General features: G+C 43.1%; 1 protein-coding gene across 6 annotated transcripts in view; it reads left to right on the top strand.

Annotated features, from left to right (window-relative positions):
- The window catches only part of ANKRD44 (ankyrin repeat domain 44), a 241,184-nt gene that overhangs the window by 148,897 nt on the left and 71,551 nt on the right, over nucleotides 1-20,736 (top strand). For 2 of the 6 annotated variants that reach the window (XM_030579928.1, XM_030579929.1), the window contains 5 exons: nucleotides 213-295; nucleotides 1,562-1,679; nucleotides 5,970-6,038; nucleotides 13,528-13,668; nucleotides 19,721-19,804. In XM_030579928.1, coding sequence (XP_030435788.1) covers nucleotides 213-295; nucleotides 1,562-1,679; nucleotides 5,970-6,038; nucleotides 13,528-13,668; nucleotides 19,721-19,804 — 495 coding nt within the window. The remainder of the gene's footprint in view (nucleotides 1-212; nucleotides 296-1,561; nucleotides 1,680-5,969; nucleotides 6,039-13,527; nucleotides 13,669-19,720; nucleotides 19,805-20,736) is intronic. The other 4 variants (XM_030579923.1, XM_030579927.1, XM_030579926.1 and 1 more) reach the window with 3 other exon arrangements.

The raw sequence follows: 20,736 nt of genomic DNA on the forward strand, positions 1-20,736 counted from the left end.
CTGTCTGATTGTAATCAAAATCGGATGCTAACATTATGCTTTAACAAACAAACTAAACCCCAGAGATTATAGAAGATAGAAATAAAATTTATGATGCAAGAAAGAGCCACCTACAGAAGTATAGACACAATATTTTTTAAGAGGAATTTTCATCATCTGGGTTGAATGTAAACCATTCTTTTGGTAACTAATAAAACTGTTCTGCCTAACAGGTGCGGTATCCACAAGATGTTCCCCTTACATTTAGCAGCACTAAACGCTCACTCGGACTGCTGCAGGAAGTTGTTGTCATCAGGTAAGTGAATCCAGCTGCAACTGTGAAGCTTAATTAATATCATGAACATGCTGCTTATGGCCTCCGTTTTATTCAGTGTTGTGAATTGTCCAAATGAAAGACTTCCTGTGCTGCTTCATGTGATTGTGTGGGTTGGCATATGGGAGTGTGCATGGCTTTCCTAACTGCATGCTGATAATTACTAGCATCCTGTATTGTTCATGCCTGAAGCCCTTTGAATGCTTTTTTTCCCCTGGCAGTCACAGAGAGTTTATTTTAATTCATAGGGAAGGGGAAGAAAGGGAAAATCCTTTACCAAGCTGTAAAAATGTGAGATACAGTAGGTTCTTCTGAAACAACTGTAGGCCCTGATTCAGGGGAAAGCAGTCTTACTAAGGACAACACTTGAGCAAATGCTTACATTCCATTGAAGTTCATGGGACTTAAACACATGCTTTCCTGAATCAGGGCTATAGTAAAGAAAATGAGGTATTTAAAGTTCTCAGAAGGGGGCATGGGGCAAGTGTTAGTTAGCTGATACTGCTCTTTCAAAGTAATAAGGTGCCAACTCCTGACTTCCTTATGCAGGCCAAAGTTCCACTGAGTTCAAAGATGGAGAGCAATTCATATATTTTCCAGAAAAATGTATAACTCCTTGGCATGTGAAACCTCCCACAACCACTCTAAGCCATGAGGTTGAGTCCTCTGGGATGTTTAGGGGAAAAATAGCGTGAAAAATGTAACTTGCATACCCAATTACAGCAAACCCTGATGTGCTCCGTCCTGGGCTATTAGGTCAGCAGGGGAAGCAGGCTGCGTAGGCATCCCAGGGTTAATTCCATAAGAATCTGCGGTGGGGTTTATGTCTACAGCCTTGTGCATCTTTAAAAACATCTGTTGCACGTTCCTGGAAGCATTTTTCCAGAATCTAAAAACAACCTGGAAAACACACAAATAAATAAAATTCAACTCTCTGCATGCTAGGGCTCACTCTGTGCCTCTCCTCATTTCATCATTTTTTTGTATCTGCATAGCCTGCTATCACAATTCTCTCGATAAGAATCTGCCTCATAAATGCCTGTCACATGATTTAATAGCTATGTAGCCCAAGGCTGAATGTGGAAATAGATTCTTTTTGACTTCACAGTTCTTTTTATAGAGCCACCAAGCTTGAGCAGCCACTGTCCGTTTCCATGACAACCACTTGCTGACTAGAGTTGCTTGTGTTCTGTTTTTTCTAACTAACTGTTTTTTCTGTCTCTGAAATGTTTCTTGTGGTTTAACTAGGACAAAAGTATAGCATAGTGTCCTTGTTTAGTAATGAGCACGTGCTGTCTGCAGGCTTTGAAATAGACACCCCAGATAATTTTGGAAGAACGTGCCTCCACGCTGCTGCTGCAGGAGGGTGAGTAGTTACAATTATAGCTGTTACTCTAGTTGTAATTTAATTGTGGAGTCGGTGTAACTCAAGCCAGCTGTACCATCTGCAAAGGAATTCGTTCTAATTAAAGAGGAGCAAAACAATTTGATGTAAAATCTTTCTCTCTCCAGGCCATGTCCGACCAGCATTTAGTAAACTGAGGCTCAAATTAGGTCTACTTGTATTGTGAATAAGAGTGATAGGACCTGGCCTTTTATTACAGAAGGCTGGTTTGTGATTTGAAATCTACACCTATGGAAAGGAGTAACAATCTCCCTGTCTTCTGCAGACTGCTTAGACTTTGGGTCCCGGTATCAGGAGCAAGAGAGGCTACACACTCCCTCACTTCTCCCTGATTGCGTGAGTTGGACTCTTGGCTCCATGCCTCTCTCTCACTGGCCAGTACTGACACGCCAGCATAGGAGGTGGGGTTGTAGTTTAAGGCTTACATGGGCCAGCAGTAAATGACAGTCCCTTGAAGGTGGATGCAGGGAAGGAATAGCGGCTCCCTGAGATGCTCCTGGTGGAGTGCAGCGAGGCACTGCCCCCTTGTTGTGTCCTTGCATCAAAATCTAGTTAAAAGAAGATTTTTAAGGCATTAAAACGCCACAGTCTTTTTTTCCAGGTTTCAGTCAGAGAAAGATTATTTTAAGCCTCTGAAGCCCATTGAAAATAACTGAAATACAGAATCAAAAGGTTTTCATCCTCTGATGCAATTCAGATGGGCGATGGGATCCTAGGAGTGAAAATGAATGAAAATTAGATTACGGCAGTTTCATTTGTAGCCCTCCTGCCCAGTTCCTTTCAAGATTTGCTGTTAATTCACAGTAGATTTGTTTGAAATTAACATGGAAAAAGCACTTGGCAAGCTATTGTTTTCTGGCTCTTCTGCTGAGGACTTGATGGCTCAGAAGATTGCTAGATGGAGCCTCTAGAATCCATCCTAGATTGGCAAGGGTTGTATTGACCAGATATGGTAACTACCTGGTGACTATGTGGTAGCCTTTGTAAGAATGAGTTGTCAGCTCACTTCTTAGTGGACCATTGTCCACTTCACAAAAGTCGTCGCATCACAAGTACATAATGAGTGTTTCAGACACTAGACAGGCTTGTTCTTGTTAAGCATTTATTTCATACGATTAACAGAAGATGTATAGTAGTTGGGTGGACTGAATTACCATGACAGAGCACTCTACGGAAAGTAACTCTCCTTAAAGCTGGACTCAAAATAGTACCCCAGGTGTCTGAAAGAAAGGGACTGAAATAAGAGGTAAAATTTGGGTACGTTGTGGGGAGCATTTTGTAGATATTTTATACAGTGGCAATTTTAGATTCGGGTGAACACCAGTTTTGTTCCATCTGCTTCTTTTAGACTGGAACTGGAGCTGTACATAAAAACACATATTTTCCTCTTGATGCATGCCTGTAACTCCTATTAACATTAATGGGAGTTATATTGGCATTGAGACAAGACTAGCTTTCAAAGGATCTCTTTTTTCTGTTTCTCAGTAGAAATGATTTATTACCTCTCTGAATGACAAAGGAGTGTTGGAAGATTATTGTGCTTCATTACATGATCTTCTGGTTTGGTATTGTACATTAATTTACTTGAATTACAAAGACATTAAAATGCAGCTATTTTATTTTCCATTAAGAATCACTTCAATTTCAACTATAACAACACATAGTTGTATCATATTGAATTCATTCAGTGGGGATAAAAACTATTAATAATCCTATTTGAATGCAACAAAGCTCTTAAGGGTGTTCTTAACTTTAAGCTTGTTCTTAAGTCTCATTGAAGAAAATGGGATTTAAGTAGGTGCTTAAAGTTAAGTTTATGCTAAATGTTTTGCAGAAAAAAGTGGACTTCAGCATATGAATAAAAAATTAATCATGTCCTTAAGTGCTTTCCTGAACTGGGGCCTAAATCTCCTCCTCATTATTAGCCCAGCATTTTGTAAGTTTGCTTCAAACTTCAAAATTGTTCTTGGAAAAATTCTCAGCTCAGCATCGGAAGTATTAGCAGCACAACTTCCTTCGGAAATTTTTGACTGCCTTCCCTCACCTTGAATCCAGGATATATTTATTACTTTCTATTTATATTATTGATTTGTTTAACTAGAGCTGTTGATTAATCACAATTAACTCACGCATTTAACTAAAAAAAATTAATTCTGATTAATCGCACTGTTAAATAATAGAATACCAATTGAAATGTATTCAATATTTTGGATGTTTTTCTACGTTTTCAAATGTATTGATTTCTATTACAACACAGAATACAAGGTGTATGGTGCACACTTCATATTTTTTATTACAAATATTTGCACTGTAAAAATGATAAAAGAAATAGTATTTTTCAATTCACTTCATACAAGTACTGTAATGCAATCTCTTTATTGTGAAAGTGTAACTTTTTTTTGTTCCATAACTGTACTCAAAAACATAACAATGTGAAACTTTAGAACAGGGTCAGCAACCTTCGGCATGCAGCCCACCTGGGTAATCCACTGGCAGGCCGTGAGACATTTTGTTTACAATGGCGATCTGCAGACATGGCCCCCTACAGCTCCCAGTGGCCATGGTTCACCATTCCTGGCCAGTGGGAGCTGCGAGAAGTGACAGGCCACAGGAATGTACTGGCTGCCATTTCCTGCAGCTCCCATTGGCCAGGAATGGTGAACCTCGGCCACTGAGAGCTGTGGGGGGCTGTGCCTGCGGCCAGTCAAAATAAACAAAATGTCTCTCAGCCCGTCAGCGGATTACCCTGATGGACCGCGTGCCGAAGATTGCCAAACCCTGCTTTAGAACCTACAGGTCCACTCAGTCCTCCTTTTCGTTCAGCCAATCGCTAAGACAAACAAGTTTGTTTACATTTACAGGAGATACTGCTGCCTGCTTCTGATTTACAGTGTAACCTGAAAGTGAGAACAGGTGTTCGCATGGCACTTTTGTAGCTGGCGTTGGAAGATATGCTAAACATTCATATGCCCCTTCAGGCTTCGGCCACCATTCCAGAGGACATGCTTCTGTGTTGATTATGCTCATTAAAAAAAAATGTTAATTAAATTTATGACTGAACTCCTTGGGGGAGAATAGTATGTCTCTTGCTCTGTTTTATCCACATTCTACCATATATTTCATGTTATAGCAGTCTTGGATGATGACCCAGAACATTTTTGTTTTAAGAACACTTTCACAACAGATTTGACAAAATGCAAAGAAGGTACCAATGTGAGATATCTAAAAATAGCTACAGCACTCGACCCAAAGTTTAAGAATCTGAAGTTCCTTCCAAAATCTGAGAGGGACGAGGTGTGGAGCTTGGTTTCAGAAGTCTTAAAAGAGCAACACTTGGATGTGGAAACTACAGAACCTGAAACACCAAAAAAGAAAATCAATCTTCTGCTGGTGGCATCTGACTCAGATGATGAAAATGAACATGCGTCAATCCGCTCTGCTTGGATTGTTATCAAGCAGAACCTGTCATCAGCATGGATGCATATCCTCGGAACTGTTGGTTGAACCATGAAGGGACATACGAATCTTTAGCGCATCTGGCACATAAATATCTTGCGAAGCCAGATACAACAATGCCACGCAAATGCCTGTTCTCAGTTTCAGGTGATATTGTAAACAAGAAGTGGGCAGCATTATCTTCTGCAGATTGTAATCAAACTTGTTTGTCTGAATGATTGGCTGACATATGACTGAGTGGACTTGTAGGCTCTAAAGCTTTACAATGTAGTATTTTTGAATGCAGTTATTTTTTGTACATGATTCTACATTTGTAAGTTCAACTTTCATGATAGAGATTGCACTATAGCACTTGTATTAGGTGAATTGAAAAATACTATTTCTTTTGTTTTTCACAGTGCAAATACTTGTAATAAAAAATAAATATAAAATGAGCACTGTACACTTTGTATTCTGTGTTGTAATTGAAATCAATATATTTGAAAATGTAGAAAACATCAAAAAATATTTAAATGGTATTCTATTATTAACAGTGTGATTAATTACAATTAATTTTTTAATTGCTTGACGGCCCTAGTTTTTAACTTGTCTGGAATAGCATTCCAAACCTATCTAGTAATAAAGGTGTGAACTCTACAAGTTTCCTTTTTCTCGGTTTGTTTGGGCTTGAATTGAAGTTTATGCTGTTTCTGCACTGCAAATAGTGAAATAACACTTTTTTTTTTTTTTTTGGTACTGACCAAGATGAAAACTTCTGTTTTGCTCATGCTTTGTTTTCTTTCCTTGTCTTTTCAGTAACGTTGAATGTGTAAAACTCTTGCAGAGCAGTGGAGCAGATTTTAATAAAAAGGACAAATGTGGGAGGTATGTAAATTGTGAAGCTCTTTTTCAGATATATCTCAAAAAAAGAGAGAGAAAAAGCCCTCAATCTGGAAATCATATGTTCTGCTTAAAAAGGTAAACCATAAAAGGGGGTAGGAAATCACCATTCCCAATAGGATACTGCACTTGAAGTTAAATGCCAAAAAGGCAGGTGCAGACTATATTAAATACATGAAAGCCAAGCACATGCTCTTGAGTCTTTCTTGTTTAAAAATATCAGTGGTTTCATTTTATTCCTCACTGATGTTCGCGCTGCTTGGATCCTTGTGCTTTTGTGCCCAAGATAGCACCTGCACGTCACTGTGGGGAGAACTACGGCTCATCAGCCTGCTTTCTAGGCTTTCTCAAAGTAAAATAATGCCGGTATTGTTATGACAGAAATGGATGGGCTGATTCAACTTCCTGAGCACCCCGGATGTACATTGCACATTCAGCCAAACAGTTTTCACCCACGCCACGGATTTAAAAAATAGGAGCCTACTTCATCTTTAAGCTCTGATCCTGGAAATGCATATGCATGTGCTTAACTTCTCACACTGTTAGTAGTCCCATTAACTTTAGTGGCTACTCATGGTGTGTAAAGTTAACCATGTGCATAAGACTTTGCAAGATTGAGGCCTTAGGCACCTAAACAAATTTTCAGAATGGCTGAGCTCTCCGCGGCTCCCAATCTAGTCAATGGGAACAGCTGAATTGTTCTGCCATTTTGAAAATCAAGTGAATTTTCAAGAGCCTAAATTATTTGTGTTATAGAAAGGGTAAAAAGGGGGCCCGATATCATGCACTATGCACCTTTGAGGGCAACATCTTAAAATAACCCATCACAAATCTCCTCCTTCCTCTTGAACAATTTTCCATACTTCTCATTAAAATTTCTCTTCTCCCAACCCCTTCCTCCCTATTTTAAAATCGGAAAACAGATGAGCCTTGCAACGAACCCAGATATTAGTCAGATTTGGGCTATTTTGGACCACAGGTGTGAAGAAATTTCAAATCTGTGCTCACAGAATTCCCAGTCAAAACTCCCTGTCATGCTAGCCAGCAGGGCACCAGCTCCAACACCTTTGCTTTTCTCAGTGTGGCAGTGCAGCAAAGCTAAGCCCACGTCCACACTACAGGGTAAAATCGATGTTATTAAAATCGATTTTATAAAGCAGGCTTTATAAAATCGATTTTGCGCGTCCACACTAGGGCTACTTACATCGATGTTGAGCGTCCATGTTCCCTGGCGTCCATGTTTTCCCTGAGCGTTGCACTCTGGGTACCTATCCCACAGTTCCTGCACGGGTCCCTGCCCTTTGGAATTATGGGTTACTAGCCCAGTGCATGATGGGATCAAAGTCCCCGTCCTGGGTGGTTCTGGGTACAGCCCCCCCCCCCTTCCTGTAAACGGCACACAGTCAGTTCGCGCTGTTTTTACTGGCTGCAGTGAGGGAAACGCCATTTTGCAGCAAGCATGGATCCAGGTCTGCTCTTGTCCTTGATCGCGAATGCTGTAAATAATTCACGCATTCTCGTTCTATCACTGCTGACCCATGATGCAGAAGTGCAAGAGAGAATGCTTGAATGCGGGGACGACAGCGATGACGAACTGGAGAACGAGTTTTCTGACACCCCGGGCCCCTGCACGTTGGAGCTCCTGACGGTTATGGGTGAGGTTCTACCCGTTCCGCGCCACTTTTGGGCACGGGAAACAAGCACTGACTGGTGGGACCGCATAGTCCTGCAGGTGTGGGACGATTCGCAGTGGCTGCGGAGCTTTCGCATGCGTAAGAGCACTTTCTTTGAACTTTGTGACTCGCTTTCTCCTGTCCTGAAGCGGCATAACACCAGGATGAGACCAGCCCTCACAGTGGAAAAGCGAGTGGCAATAGCCATATGGAAGCTTGCAACGCCAGACAGCTACCGGTCAGTCGGGAATCAATTTGGAGTGGGCAAATCTACTGTGGGGGCTGCTGTGCTGGAAGTATCCAAAGCAATCATTAAGCTGCTGCTTCGAAAGGTTGTGACTCTGGGAAACGTGCAGGCCATTGTGGATGGCTTTGCTGCAATGGGATTCCCTAACTGTGGGGGGGCCATAGATGGAACCCACATCCCTATTTTGGCACCGGAACACCAGGGTGCCCAGTACATTAACCGCAAGGGGTACTTTTCGATGGTTCTGCAAGCCCTGGTGGATCACAAGGGACGTTTCACCAACATCCACGTGGGATGGCCAGGAAGGGTTCACGACGCACGTGTCTTCAGGAGCACTACACTGTTTAAACGGCTGCAGCAAGGGACCTACTTCCCTGATCAGAGAATAACAGTTGGAGATGTCCAAATGCCTATAGTTATCCTTGGGGACCCAGCCTACCCCTTGATGCCCTGGCTAATGAAGCCATACACAGGCAGCCTTGACAGTGCTCAGGAGTTGTTTAATTACAGGCTGAGCAAGTGCAGAATGGTGGTAGAATGTGCATTTGGCAGGCTTAAGGCGAGATGGCGAACGCTTCTCACTCGCTCAGATCTTAGCCAAACCAATATCCCCTTTGTCATTGCTGCTTGCTGTGTGCTCCACAATCTCTGTGAGAGCAAGGGGGAGGCCTTTATAGCGGGGTGGGAGACTGAGGTAAACCACCTGGCCGCTGATTATGCGCAGCCGGACACCAGGGCAATTAGAAGATCTCACCAGGATGCTGTGCGCATCAGAGAAGCACTGAAAAGTAGCTTCCTCATGGGCCAGGGTACAGTTTGACTGCTGATTTTCCTTTCAATTGATTGCTGCCCTCCCCGTCTATGCGGTGTTGCTGCTGCAAGATACTTTGCCTGCAGCATTCCTCAATTGCTTGCTTAGTTTACTTGCGAGAGCTGTCCATTGGAAAACATATAATTCTGTATTTCCCAATTATTACCTACCTCCACCATTAGCTGCTTCCGTCTGCTGCTAGGCACAGGACCTGCAACCTTCCTTAACTGCTTTTTTATTGAAAATAAAGTTATTACTATGTGTTACAAGAATTGTGTTCTTTATTTAAAAACAGATCGTTTCATCAATCAAGCATCATGCTTGTTGTTACAATACTGTGCTTGAAATTTCATAACTCAGCGTTCTATGGGGGACGGAGCGAGGGAGGTTTGGAGGAAGGGGGAGGGAGGTTTGAAAGAAGAAAGTGCATCAGAGTAGACAGAACAAGAATTCTCATGGACCAGGGTACGGTATGGCTGCTTTCTTTGTTTTCCCTTTATTACCCATATCCCCAATTGTCAAATCCTGATGCTGATAACTAGCTTCCGTGCAGCTTTCCAAAGCTGCTTGCTTCAGTTCATTACCAAACTACAGTCACACTTCCTTAATAGCATGACCTGAGAGTAAAAATAGGCAAAGGTGCCATGGGAGAAGTTTGGATCATTAGAGGAGGGAAAAAACAGGACACAAAGGGCTTTTCAATCTAATGAAAGCCTTCTGGTTGGAGTGTCCGCAGCAGTGGAGGGGGCTGGTGTAGAGAGCCTTCCCCCACGCGTTCTTACACGCCTGGTTCTGGAAGGTGTGGGACAGGGTGAGTACTGAGGGAGGTTATACACGGGCTGTAGGGGCATTCTGAAACCACGGAGCTCTTGCAGCATATCACGGAGGATGTCAGTCTGATCACGAAGAAGATCCAGAGTTGCTGCTCGCCAGCGCTGATCTTCCTGCCACCTGACATCATTTTTGGCGTCCCTCCTGTCTTCGCGTTGGTCCCTCCTGTCTTCGCGTTGACTGGCAGCCTCCCTGTACTTTGCGACCAATTGCTTCCAGTCTCCCTGCTGAGCTCTCTCTGTACGGGTCACTGCCATAATTTCGGTGAACATGTCCTCACGCGTCCTCCTTTTCCTCAATCTTCTTATGATACCCCCCCCCACGTGGATGAGAAGCGAGAGGGAGGCTGGAGAAATGTGCAGCTGTGTGTGGGGGGGTGGGGTTTGGAAAGAGTGATAAAAGAATCATGAGACACATTTCACACAACCATTCATACAGTCTTTCTCCTCACTGACCTGTGCCTGTTACCGAACCTTGAACATTTTACTTTACCACAAGGTCACCTTAGGATTCCTTTAATACTTATTGCTTGTGGCTGAGGACAGAGAGTTCTGCTCAGACGCAGGTCAGGGAAGCACACAGACCTTGTCCGGAGAAAATGGGAAGTTAATAATGGCTAGTAATCCCTGTAGTAGATTGTACTGGTAATCAAGCTACTGTCCTTCCCTGCTTTGCTCTCGCGTTCCCGAACAAGCAGGTCTCCTTGCCTGCGGTTTGCTGGGTGGTTCGTGGAACGGGAGAGCAAACCGCGGCGAGGCTGCTCTCCTTCCCTGCTTTGCTCTCGCCTTCCCCGAACAAGCAGGTCTCCTTGCCTGCGGTTTGCTGGGTGGTTCGTGGAACGGGAGAGCAAACCGCAGCGAGGCTGCTCTCCTTCCCTGCTTTGCTCTCGCCTTCCCCGAACAAGCAGGTCTCCTTGCCTGCGGTTTGCTGGGTGGTTCGTGGAACGGGAGAGCAAACCGCGGCGAGGCTGCTCTCCTTCCCTGCTTTGCTCTCGCATTCCCCGAACAAGCAGGATGGAGACTTTTCTAAAAACCACCTCATGGGTCAGTGTTTTAGGAAACGTAAGAAAAATTACACTCACCAGAGGACGGTCCCTCAGCTTCATTTTCTGGAGTACTGCCTTGAGATGGCTGGCAGGGAACCTCAGTAAGGGTGAGGAAAAGATCCTGGCTGTTTGGGGGGATAAAATGCTCTGTGCTCTCTGCTGGAGCCTCCTCCTCTTGGTCCTCATCATCCTGATCATCGCCATCAAATAAATCTTCCGTAGTTGCAGGAATCACGACGCCCACCTCTGAATCAACAGACAAGGGGGGGTTCGTCGTTGCGCTGTTCCCCAATATTGCGTTAAGCTCGTCGTAGAACCGGCATGTTTTGGGGGCAGAGCCTGACCTGCCCTTTGCTGCTTTGGTCTTCTGATACGCCTTTCTGAGCTCTTTCACTTTCACTCGGCACTGTAACGAGTCCCTGGTATGTCCCCTCTCCCGCATGGCATTAGAAATTTTTTCAAAGGTTTTCTCATTTCTTCTGCTCGAGCGCAGTTCTGAAAGCACCGACTCTTCTCCCCATACAGCTATCAGATCCTGTAACTCCTGTGTGCTCCATGCTGGAGCTCTTTTCCTATTTTCAGGAGACTGCATTGTTCTCTCTGCTGCTGAGAGCTCCACGCTGTGCAAGCAGGAAATGGAATTTCAAAGTTCCCGGGGCTTTTCCTGTTTACCTGGCCAGCAGAAGAGTACCTTTACCTGTGTAGAGCGGCCACTAGAGCACTGTGGGATACGTCCCGGAGGCCATTAACTTCGATGGCCGTCCACACTATCATAAAATCGATTTTAAAAAATCGATTTTGGGGTTACTCCTCTCGTTTTGATGGAGTTCCAAAATCGATTTTAGGGACCCTTAAAATCGATTTTATGCACTCTGTAGTGTGGACGGTTACAGCTTAAAATCGATTTAAAGCTCTTAAAATCGATTTAAAGCTCTAGTCTGGACCTGGCCTAATACTGAAATGAGTTAGGAACCTCACATTAGGTCCCCACTCTTGAAAATCTTGGTCCCAATATGTGTGATTTACTTGCTTTTGAATTGCGATATGAGTAATAGCACAGCTCAGTTTAAAGAGCTGGATAGGAAGGAAAGTGTAATCCAAAAAATACTACATAAATGTACTGTAACCAAATTAAAAGAGAAAAAAATGAGTCTTGCGGTATTTTTAAATGGGTACTCTTTAAGGACCATTTGTGCTGTTTATCCCACCAAGGACATTGTAAAAGCCTTAGCAAATGAAATATACAAGATTATAACTTTTAGGAAGTTTTGCTCTTGTTCATAATGACGACATAAAGTAATTAACATTAAAAGGCTCTAATGTGTTACAGGCGTTATTGGCATTTCATCCTAAAGGTGCAGTAAAGGGCTTTTCGCTTTATTTTTAAACCATATGCACTAAAGAGACATAGTGAGGTATGTCACCTTTTGGCAACAGCTTTGACACAAAAACAAAGCTGTTCTTTATCCCATGTAAGTGAAACAGGTACAAAACCGAGAGAGCTAGTAAGAAAATGAAGCACTCTTTGGTTATTTGCATTTCACAATTTCCCCAAAAAATAGGTGAAACAAAAAAACCTTTTTTGGGGGGCGGAACCGAAGAATTTTAATTGGTAGAGGTTTTTCGTGTCTTTGAGTGGTAGAAGCAGCCTTTGAAAATTTCATACCCAGCAGGGAACTCCTGCCTTCCGAGCAATGAATGTGCTTTCTGAATGATACTCATGCTTCTGAATTGGGGATGCCAAATCTGACTCTCTGAACTATACTGCACAATGAATCCTTTCTTGGATGTTGGAATCTGTCAGTGTGACAGGGTGGATAGGTCATCGCACAGCTATGTCACATCCCGCTGCAGTCATTGCCCATAGCCTCTGACTGAGCCAGGCAACACTATGATGTTTTGAGGATTAAATACAGGCTGATGTTTCATTGTGTCACCCTGAGTTGAGGCAACAGGCTGCAGCTGAGCCTGCTGACTTAAAAAGTGGCTGAGCTACTTTCATGGGAGGGAGAGACAGGGCACAAACCAGGCAGAGAGCTCTGGAAACGTAAGAACTGCCCAATTGGTGGTGTTTTGCTGGGTTTTATATTGCTTGTCTGGAGTTTAGACCAGGGGTGGGCAAACTTTTTGGCCCAAGGGCCACAACAGAGTTGCAAAACGGAATGGAGGGCTGGGTAGGGGCTGTGCCTCCCCAAACAGCCTGGCGCCTGCCCCCATCCGACCCTTCCCACTGCCCGCCCCCTGACTGCCCCCCTCAGAAACCCTCACCCATCCAACCCTTCCCCCCTTTCCTTGTCCCCTGACCGCCCCAACCGCCCCTCTGGGACTGCACCCGCTATCTAACCCCCCCTGTTTCCCGTACCCTGCCCCCCCAGAACCTCTGCCCTATCAAACTGCCCCGTTTCCCATCCCTTGACGCTCCGCCCCATCTAACTGCCCCCTGCTCCCTGTCCCGTGACTGCCCCTCGGGACCTCCTGCCCCTTGTCCAACCCCCTGGCCCCATGGCTGCGGGAGAGGGGGAGCAGCGGGGAAGAGGCCTGTGGCTAGCGTCCCAGGCCAGGACATCAGAGGCTGGACAGGACCATCCTGCAGGCCGTAGTTTGCCCACCTCTGGCTTAGACCATTAAACTTCATTAAGTGAATGTAACCAGAAACTAATTCGTGTTTTTTGGTTGAACAAGAAGCTGTAAATAAACCCCAAACCCTGAGGGTTTTTTTTGGGGGGGGGGGCGGGGAGGAGGAGCATGGGGGGTTGTTTTGTTTTACCTGAGGCCTCTCTAGGAATGGTGCAATTGGGACTCATTAGTATAATCTGCATCATGTTTTAGATAGTATTTGAAGCAATAAATTGCTGTTTGTTTTGCAGGACACCTTTGCACTATGCAGCTGCGAATTGTCATTTCCATTGTATCGAGACACTGGTGACGACAGGGGCAAATATTAATGAAATGGATGACTGGGGACGTACTGCTTTGCACTACGCTGCTGCTTCAGACATGGACAGAAAGTAAAAAAGCCTATTTGTATTCCTTGTTTTTACTGTGTTTCTAACTCATTGTCATTTATATTCTTTTCATGCCATAATCTCATTTAAACAAACAAAAATAAACCCATAAGCAAAGGTAATCCTCCTCCTTCTCCTCAAAGACATACCTATTACTGAAATAGCTTTGATTATAAGCAGAGTCATGTATAGTGCAGTTATGCAGCTGCACAATTTACCTTTTAATTTAAATTGCCACATAAATCCCCAAAATGCTGCCCACCTTCTCTTGCTGAACGACTTCCCTTCCCACTTTGCCTTCGTGTTTCCTTATTCTGGTGATTTTCCCACAAGGGAGAGTTCAGGAAATTTCCCATTCCTGCTCTTCTATTGTGGTCTTTTTAAAAGGATAGAGCATGAGGCAATGGGAGGGAGATCTTTCCAGATGGGGGATGACAACAATGACAAGCTATTGCCAGCCTACCCATACTTTTCTATCAGAGGTGGAATAGGTCTGAGGATGCTGGAACAATTTGTACAATGAGGGTACTAAGAGCCATTCAACAAAACTGTGAATCTTGTATACCATGGAAACCACTTCAAGCCAGTGGGTGCACCAGCATCCCTAGTTCCAGTACCTATGGGTTAGGCGCCCCGTGAATGTCACTGTGTGGGCTGATAGAAACAGAACCCATTGGGGGTGAGAGGCTGCTAAGCAACTGGGGACTCAACAGTAGAGGCAGGATTCTGTGTTCCAGCAGAAAAGTGGGAACAGCCTGTGACGAGTTGGATCACAGAAACCCCCTGGAAACTGCCACCTGATGTGGCAAGATTACTTCTACCCCTGCCTTCCCTGCCAGCTTGGGGCCCCAGCACCCTGTCTTGCTGAGCCAGACACTCCCGTCTGCTCCAGCAAAGACCCAGGGTCTGAATTACTTGCCTCAAACTGCAGGTTTACCTGAAAGCAGCTAACAAAAGTGTGCTTGTCTTAAATACTCAGATGCCCATCTCCCAATGGGGTCTAAACCCAAATAAATCTGTTTTATCCTGTATAAAGCTTATACAGGGTAAACTCATAAATTATTCGCCCTCTGTAACACTGAGAGAGAGAGAGATGCACAGCTGTTTGCTCCCCCACGGATTAATACATACTCTGAGTTAATTAATAAGTAAAAAGTGATTTTATTAAATACAGAAAGTAGGATTTAAGTGGTTCCAAGTAGTAACAGACAGAACAAAGTAAGTCACCAAGCCAAATCAAATAAAATGCGCAAATTTATGTCTAATCAAACTGAATACAGATAATCTCACCCTCAGAGATGCTTCAGTAAGTTTGTTCCTCAGACTGGACATCTTCCAGGCCTGGGCACAATTCCTTCCCCTGGTACAGCTCTTGTTCCAGCTTAGGTAGTAGCTAGGGGATTCTTCATGATGGCTCCTCTCCTCCCTTTGTTCTATTCCACTCCTTTTATATATCTTTTGCCTAAGGCAGGAATCTTTTGTCCTTCTCTGTGTTCCCACCCCCTCCTTCTCAATGGAAAGACACCAGGTTAAAGATGGATTCCAGTTCAGGTGACATGATCACATGTCACTGCAAGACTTCATTGCCCACTTGCCAGCACACAGGTATACAGGAAAATTTACAAGTAAAATGCACCCATCTGCAGACAATTGTCCTGGTTAATGGGAGTCATCAAGATTCCAAACCACCACACTTTGCATAATTACTATAGGCCCTCAGAGTTAGATTTCATATTTCTAGTTTCAGATACAAGAGTGATACATTTATACAAATAGGATGATCACAGTCAATAGATTATAAGCTTTGTAATGATACCTTACAAGAGACCTTTTATATGAAGCATATTCTAGTTACATTGTATTCACTCATTAGCATATTTTATAAAACCCTGAACACAGCCACTAGCAGAAAAGACCACTGTACTTGTGGGAACCGGAGGTTCGTTGGTTGGAGTATGGGACCAATGTTATGCAGTGCTCTTAAGCCCATTGGGAACGAAGTCTGATTCTAGTGGGATTAAGAAACTCTCCTCAACAGCTTCATTAATGACATCTCCCCTTCTCTCAAATCTCTGGTTAGTCTGTACAATTTCTAATTCTCAGTTTGTTACATAATTTGGTGGTGTCTGCCCTATGACATGATGTATAGATTAAATGGGGGAGGGATAGCTCAGTGGTTTGAGTATTGGCCTGCTAAACCCAGGGTTGTGAGTTCAATACTTGAGGGGGCCATTTGGGGAATTGGTCCTGCTTTGAGCAGGGGGTTGGACTAGGTGACCTCCTGAGGTCACTTCCAACCCTAATAATCTATGATTCTATGATAGCCTTAGGTCTCCTTTGGAAATTAAAACCATTAGTCAGCTGTTTTCATTGCCTGTTAGGATATTCCCACACAGTCCTCTCTGTTCCTCTCCTGGTCTAAGGGATAATTCACTTTGGTTTTTTTATACATTAAAGTCTTGTAAAAAATTGTTTGACATACAATTCATTTCCAGTATAACATCTTCTAAAAGCTTCATTGCTCGCTTGAAATGGCCTCTGTGTAGCCCCACTGTAGAAGGTTGTGTGCCAGGCCATTGCAAATCACAGAACCATTCCCTGCAGTAAAACTGATAGGAAGTACATGAACTTCACCCTCAGATCCATATGCTCCTAGCCATGAGGCAGCGGAGTCTTCAAAGGACTGCACTTCCTGTACATCCACTTGCCTTCCCTCTACTCTATCATATACTAGGGATGGAACTTTCTAGGCCAGTCTCCATCAGGAGCTGCTACTCCTTGTACTGAAACTCTTGGTTCAAAGCCAACTTTTGCAATTTTGGGCCTCTCCTGCTGTCTGGAGTTCTGACATGACAAGTCAGGGGCCTGCCTATAAACAGGCCCTTGACCAAATTTAGGATCCATCAAGCCAGTTTTAGCAGTGGCAAAAAGCCTGATTCATTTAGTCAAGTCCCCAAACATTAGTAAGATTGCTTTTTCCTCGTTTCACCTCTGGTTGTTTTTATGGCTTCCAATATAGTGGAGAGTGGCAGTACCTTCACATGAGACCCCCCAGGACAGAGAATCACACAAACTAGTGCAGCTTTGAAAATGATCTTATTTGTTGGTGTCTCTTGCAATGTGTATATGTAGAAAGTTACTAAACTATCAGGTGGCGATGGACTTCTATAATGTCGTCTTATGCAGTAAAAAATTCCTATGATATGACCCTTTTCTGAGAAGTTAAAAGGTGAGACACATGTTGTTGGACATGTCTAGGACAATTGTTCATTTTCTGGCATCAGCAGTGATACTTCACAATGTTTTATGGCTGAGACTGTCTGGATTGCCGCAAGAAGTGCACTCTGATGTTTTTGATTTGCTCTCTAGAGACCCTGAGGTAATAGTAAATCTGTTGAAATTAGAAAACTAGATACTAGATCTATGGCTAAATCCCTAGGGTTTTCTTACCCATCTTTCAGACCAAAGTTGCCATTTTTCTCATTTCAGAATCTCCTCAGTCCTCTTATCTCTCTGGGTGCCAAGCATCTAAGCCTGCTAAGACTTCTGAATTTAACAATAGCAGTAAAGACCATGTGTATCTGCTGTGGTATATGCCCTCCTTGCCTGCTGTTTCACCCGGTGGTGCCATCGAACTTGAAACTAATCCTACCCCTTCCTATTCTTTGAGAGGGGAACAAAGGGATTTAGGACTGGAAGGGGTCTCCTGGGTCATTGAGTCCAGTCCTAAATTACAGGCAGTCCTGTCATGTAATCCCAATCATGAATTCATCGTGTTCCATTTCCAGACAAGTAAGGTTGTCTGACCCCACTACTTCTGTTGCTTACAGTCAGCACAGACTGTTGAATCTTGGAGACTGCAGAAGGAGCTGGCAGTTAGAAAACACTGAGCAAATTTGATGTGGAAGGCACTGAGACACAGCACACATGGATGCATCTTCTCTCCCCTCAACGCCCAGCCATTTTTCATAGAAAAAACACGTTTCAAACTTAGTTCCAAGTGGAACGTTGGATTTGAACATCATGAGGAGTGTTCTTGTCTTCTTATATTGTCCTTTTAGTAGCCGCTGTATCACTTAGATGAGTGAGTAAGAATCAAGAACCCCTGGCTGATCTGCCTTTAGTATGCTGTGGAACGATACTATGCTTTTGTGGCCTTACCCTGAATTTATGCCTGATGATTATTTCATGTTTGTTGCCTTCTCTTTTTTTCCTAGAGCTTGAGACTTTCTAGGAGAGGCCAGGTTGTATAAGCTAAGGGTGAAGTCGACCATTATTTTCTGCCTGGACAGAATTAAGTCATTTTGTAGGTCATCATGGCTATTTCCAACATATGGGAAAAAATTCCAGAGGTCAGGCTATTTAGGTCCAAAGACCATTGAAGATGATTCTTCTTTGTATCCAGCTTGGTAATGACCAGGCAGGAATCCCAGTTCGGGAAGGACTAAAAGTTTATTCTACCAGAGGTTCAGCTATCTTGACTTCTTGTTAGTAGAATATCAGAGGGGTAGCCGTGTTAGTCTGGATCTGTAAAAGCAGCAAAGAATCCTGTGGCACCTTATAGACTAACAGACGTTTTGGAGCTTGCTAGCATATATATACCTGCCCCTGGAAATTTCCACCACATGCATCTGAAGAAGTGGGTATTCACTCACGAAAGCTCATGCTCCAAAACGTCTGTTAGTCTATAAGGTGCCACAGGATTCTTTGCTGCTGTTAGTAGAATGTATCCCTTCCTACACTCAGAATTCGCAGAGACATTTTAATGAAATAGATAGGCCACTTACCAGTAAATGGAGATTTTTTGAATATATTGTCTCTGCAGATCAGCAGGGACTCTCCCTCCACCCCTCTTCTTGAGACTTATTAATAATTTAATTGAGATCATCTGACTGTGGTTAGCAGATGCAGCCTTTAACTGTGTCTGGGAGTGTTTGGGTCCATGGTCAATGCATGTGCCATCCTCTAACACTTTTACAGCATTGATGGTTCATTTACTTCTGAGGCATGACACGAGTAATAGTTAGGGAACATCCTGTGTGAATTAATGGTGCATATTCTGCGTATCTCAGATATCTATGATATCTGCAATCCTTCTGGACATCAGACAGAATTGGGATCATTATTGGGATACATAATGTCAAATCTGGATGTGGAGCATGGCACACTGAATGTTTTGAAAAGATTCGCCATTCTGTATTGTTAAAAATCCAGTCTGGAATGTGTGTGTTGGCTAGAGACTAAAATTCGTTATGGGCAAATTAGTTTGGCAAAAAATCCAAGTAGATTAAACTGTGTTTTTTAGTCAAATATTTTTGAAGGTTCACAGCAGTTCAGAAACTTTTTTTTTTCTTTCTTGGCTCTTGATTTCTACAGTCCTGAGGGTCAAATAATGTCTGTTTATAAAATTTAACCCACTGCCAGCCATTCCCACCAGACTGATACCCTTCATGTAACATTACCAGAGACACTCCACTTTCCAGTAGGCTCAAAAGTTTGAACAATTATTCAGCTCTTTACAGATCTAAAGAGTCTTGTTGGAGTGTCATAAGAGTGTTGCCTAGACCCTTAGCAGAGTGTGGGAACTGTCAGCAACACATCGAGAGCAGAGTCAAGACAGGCCAATTTAGTGCTGGTGGTTAAAATTTCACAGGGTTCTGTCCCTTGGTCAGCAGGGAGGTACAGCAAGTTACCATGGGTAGAGGATGGAGATGGCGATTGGGAGCAAAGAGTTGCAAAGAAGAGTCTTTGAGGGCAATGGGCAGGTGTGGGGAAACAGAAAGTTCCAGAAAGTGATAAACAAATTGGTTCTGTTGGAAATCAAAACTTTTTGATTACTTTTGAAGTTGACGTACAGAATGAAGAGCTGGCATATTTTAGGTGTGTTCAATGTCTGGGAATGTGATTAGTTCATATGCTAGGCCCTTTATTTAACTTTACTAATGCCTAGAATTGGTCGCTTGACTGGAGGAGAGAGTGGGGGTGGTAAATTACATCAAAATCACTGATCTGACGTTTTGAAAACTAGTTGCATTTTTCTGTCCCTTACGTTAAGAAGAAAGAATATTTTAGGTAACTCCCATGAAAATGCTGAAGAACTTGAAAGAGCCAACGAGATGAAGGAAAAAGAAGCTGCATTGTAAGTTTGGTGTCAATATAGCAGTTAGACTCCATTTTTAGAGAATGCCTCTGCTTCTTTAGGCTGCAGTTTACACTCCTGTCTTGTTCACTCGTTGCTCTGCTACAGATGATGCCTGATACTGTTAGAAGCTAACCTGAGTAAAATGCTCTTTGATCTATTAATGTATTTTCCAGTTCTGTTTCCATGCTTGTTCCTTTTCCTAACTGCATGTTTATTGCATTGGTACTCTAATAATTCTTTAATATCCCACACTATTTTATTTAAATACGATACACTAGCTTTGTATGTTGCAAGGAAAATATAACCCAGTGTCCTCTACAAGTATTACTGTATTCAAATCTGATGTTTTTGTGCAGTGTTTTTGTTTTAAATGTCACTGGTGTTGGTAATAGTTTTACAATAGTTTGACAACATGTTGTGACACATGGAAGAGAGTGACAAAGAAAACATTTTGAACTCTTTTTCCAGAGGGGTAAAAAAAATTAAACTCTGATAGATGGCCCAGGGAGTACCCAGAACATATTTGATTCGGATAGAGAAATTATCGCTACCAAAAGAATTAAAAATATAAGTATTTGGGATAATAGCTTAGTTGTCATTGAGCTCAGAGTCAGCCAGCTATTGGATTAGTTTAGATACCTGTGATTTTGATCAGTGAATTTTGAACTGTATCAGTAATGACATTGTCACTTTTCTTAGTTCTAGGTAAGGTATTTACCCCAGGATAAAGTTAAATATAATTTTCTTGTTGGCTCTTTGTTGTAGAAATGTATCTTAAAAACTAGAGAGGCAGTACTGGCTGTGTTGAACTTCAGATCTGTTACTATCTCTGACAGGCATTGCTGAGGTGCAACCTGGAAGTGGGGTACTGTTGGGCCCTCTGTTGTACCAGCATGGGCTCCCTCTCGCACTGTGATGCTGTGACAAAC

Source organism: Gopherus evgoodei, chromosome 11 (genome assembly GCF_007399415.2).
Source record: "Gopherus evgoodei ecotype Sinaloan lineage chromosome 11, rGopEvg1_v1.p, whole genome shotgun sequence".
Classification (NCBI taxonomy): Eukaryota; Metazoa; Chordata; order Testudines; family Testudinidae; genus Gopherus; species Gopherus evgoodei.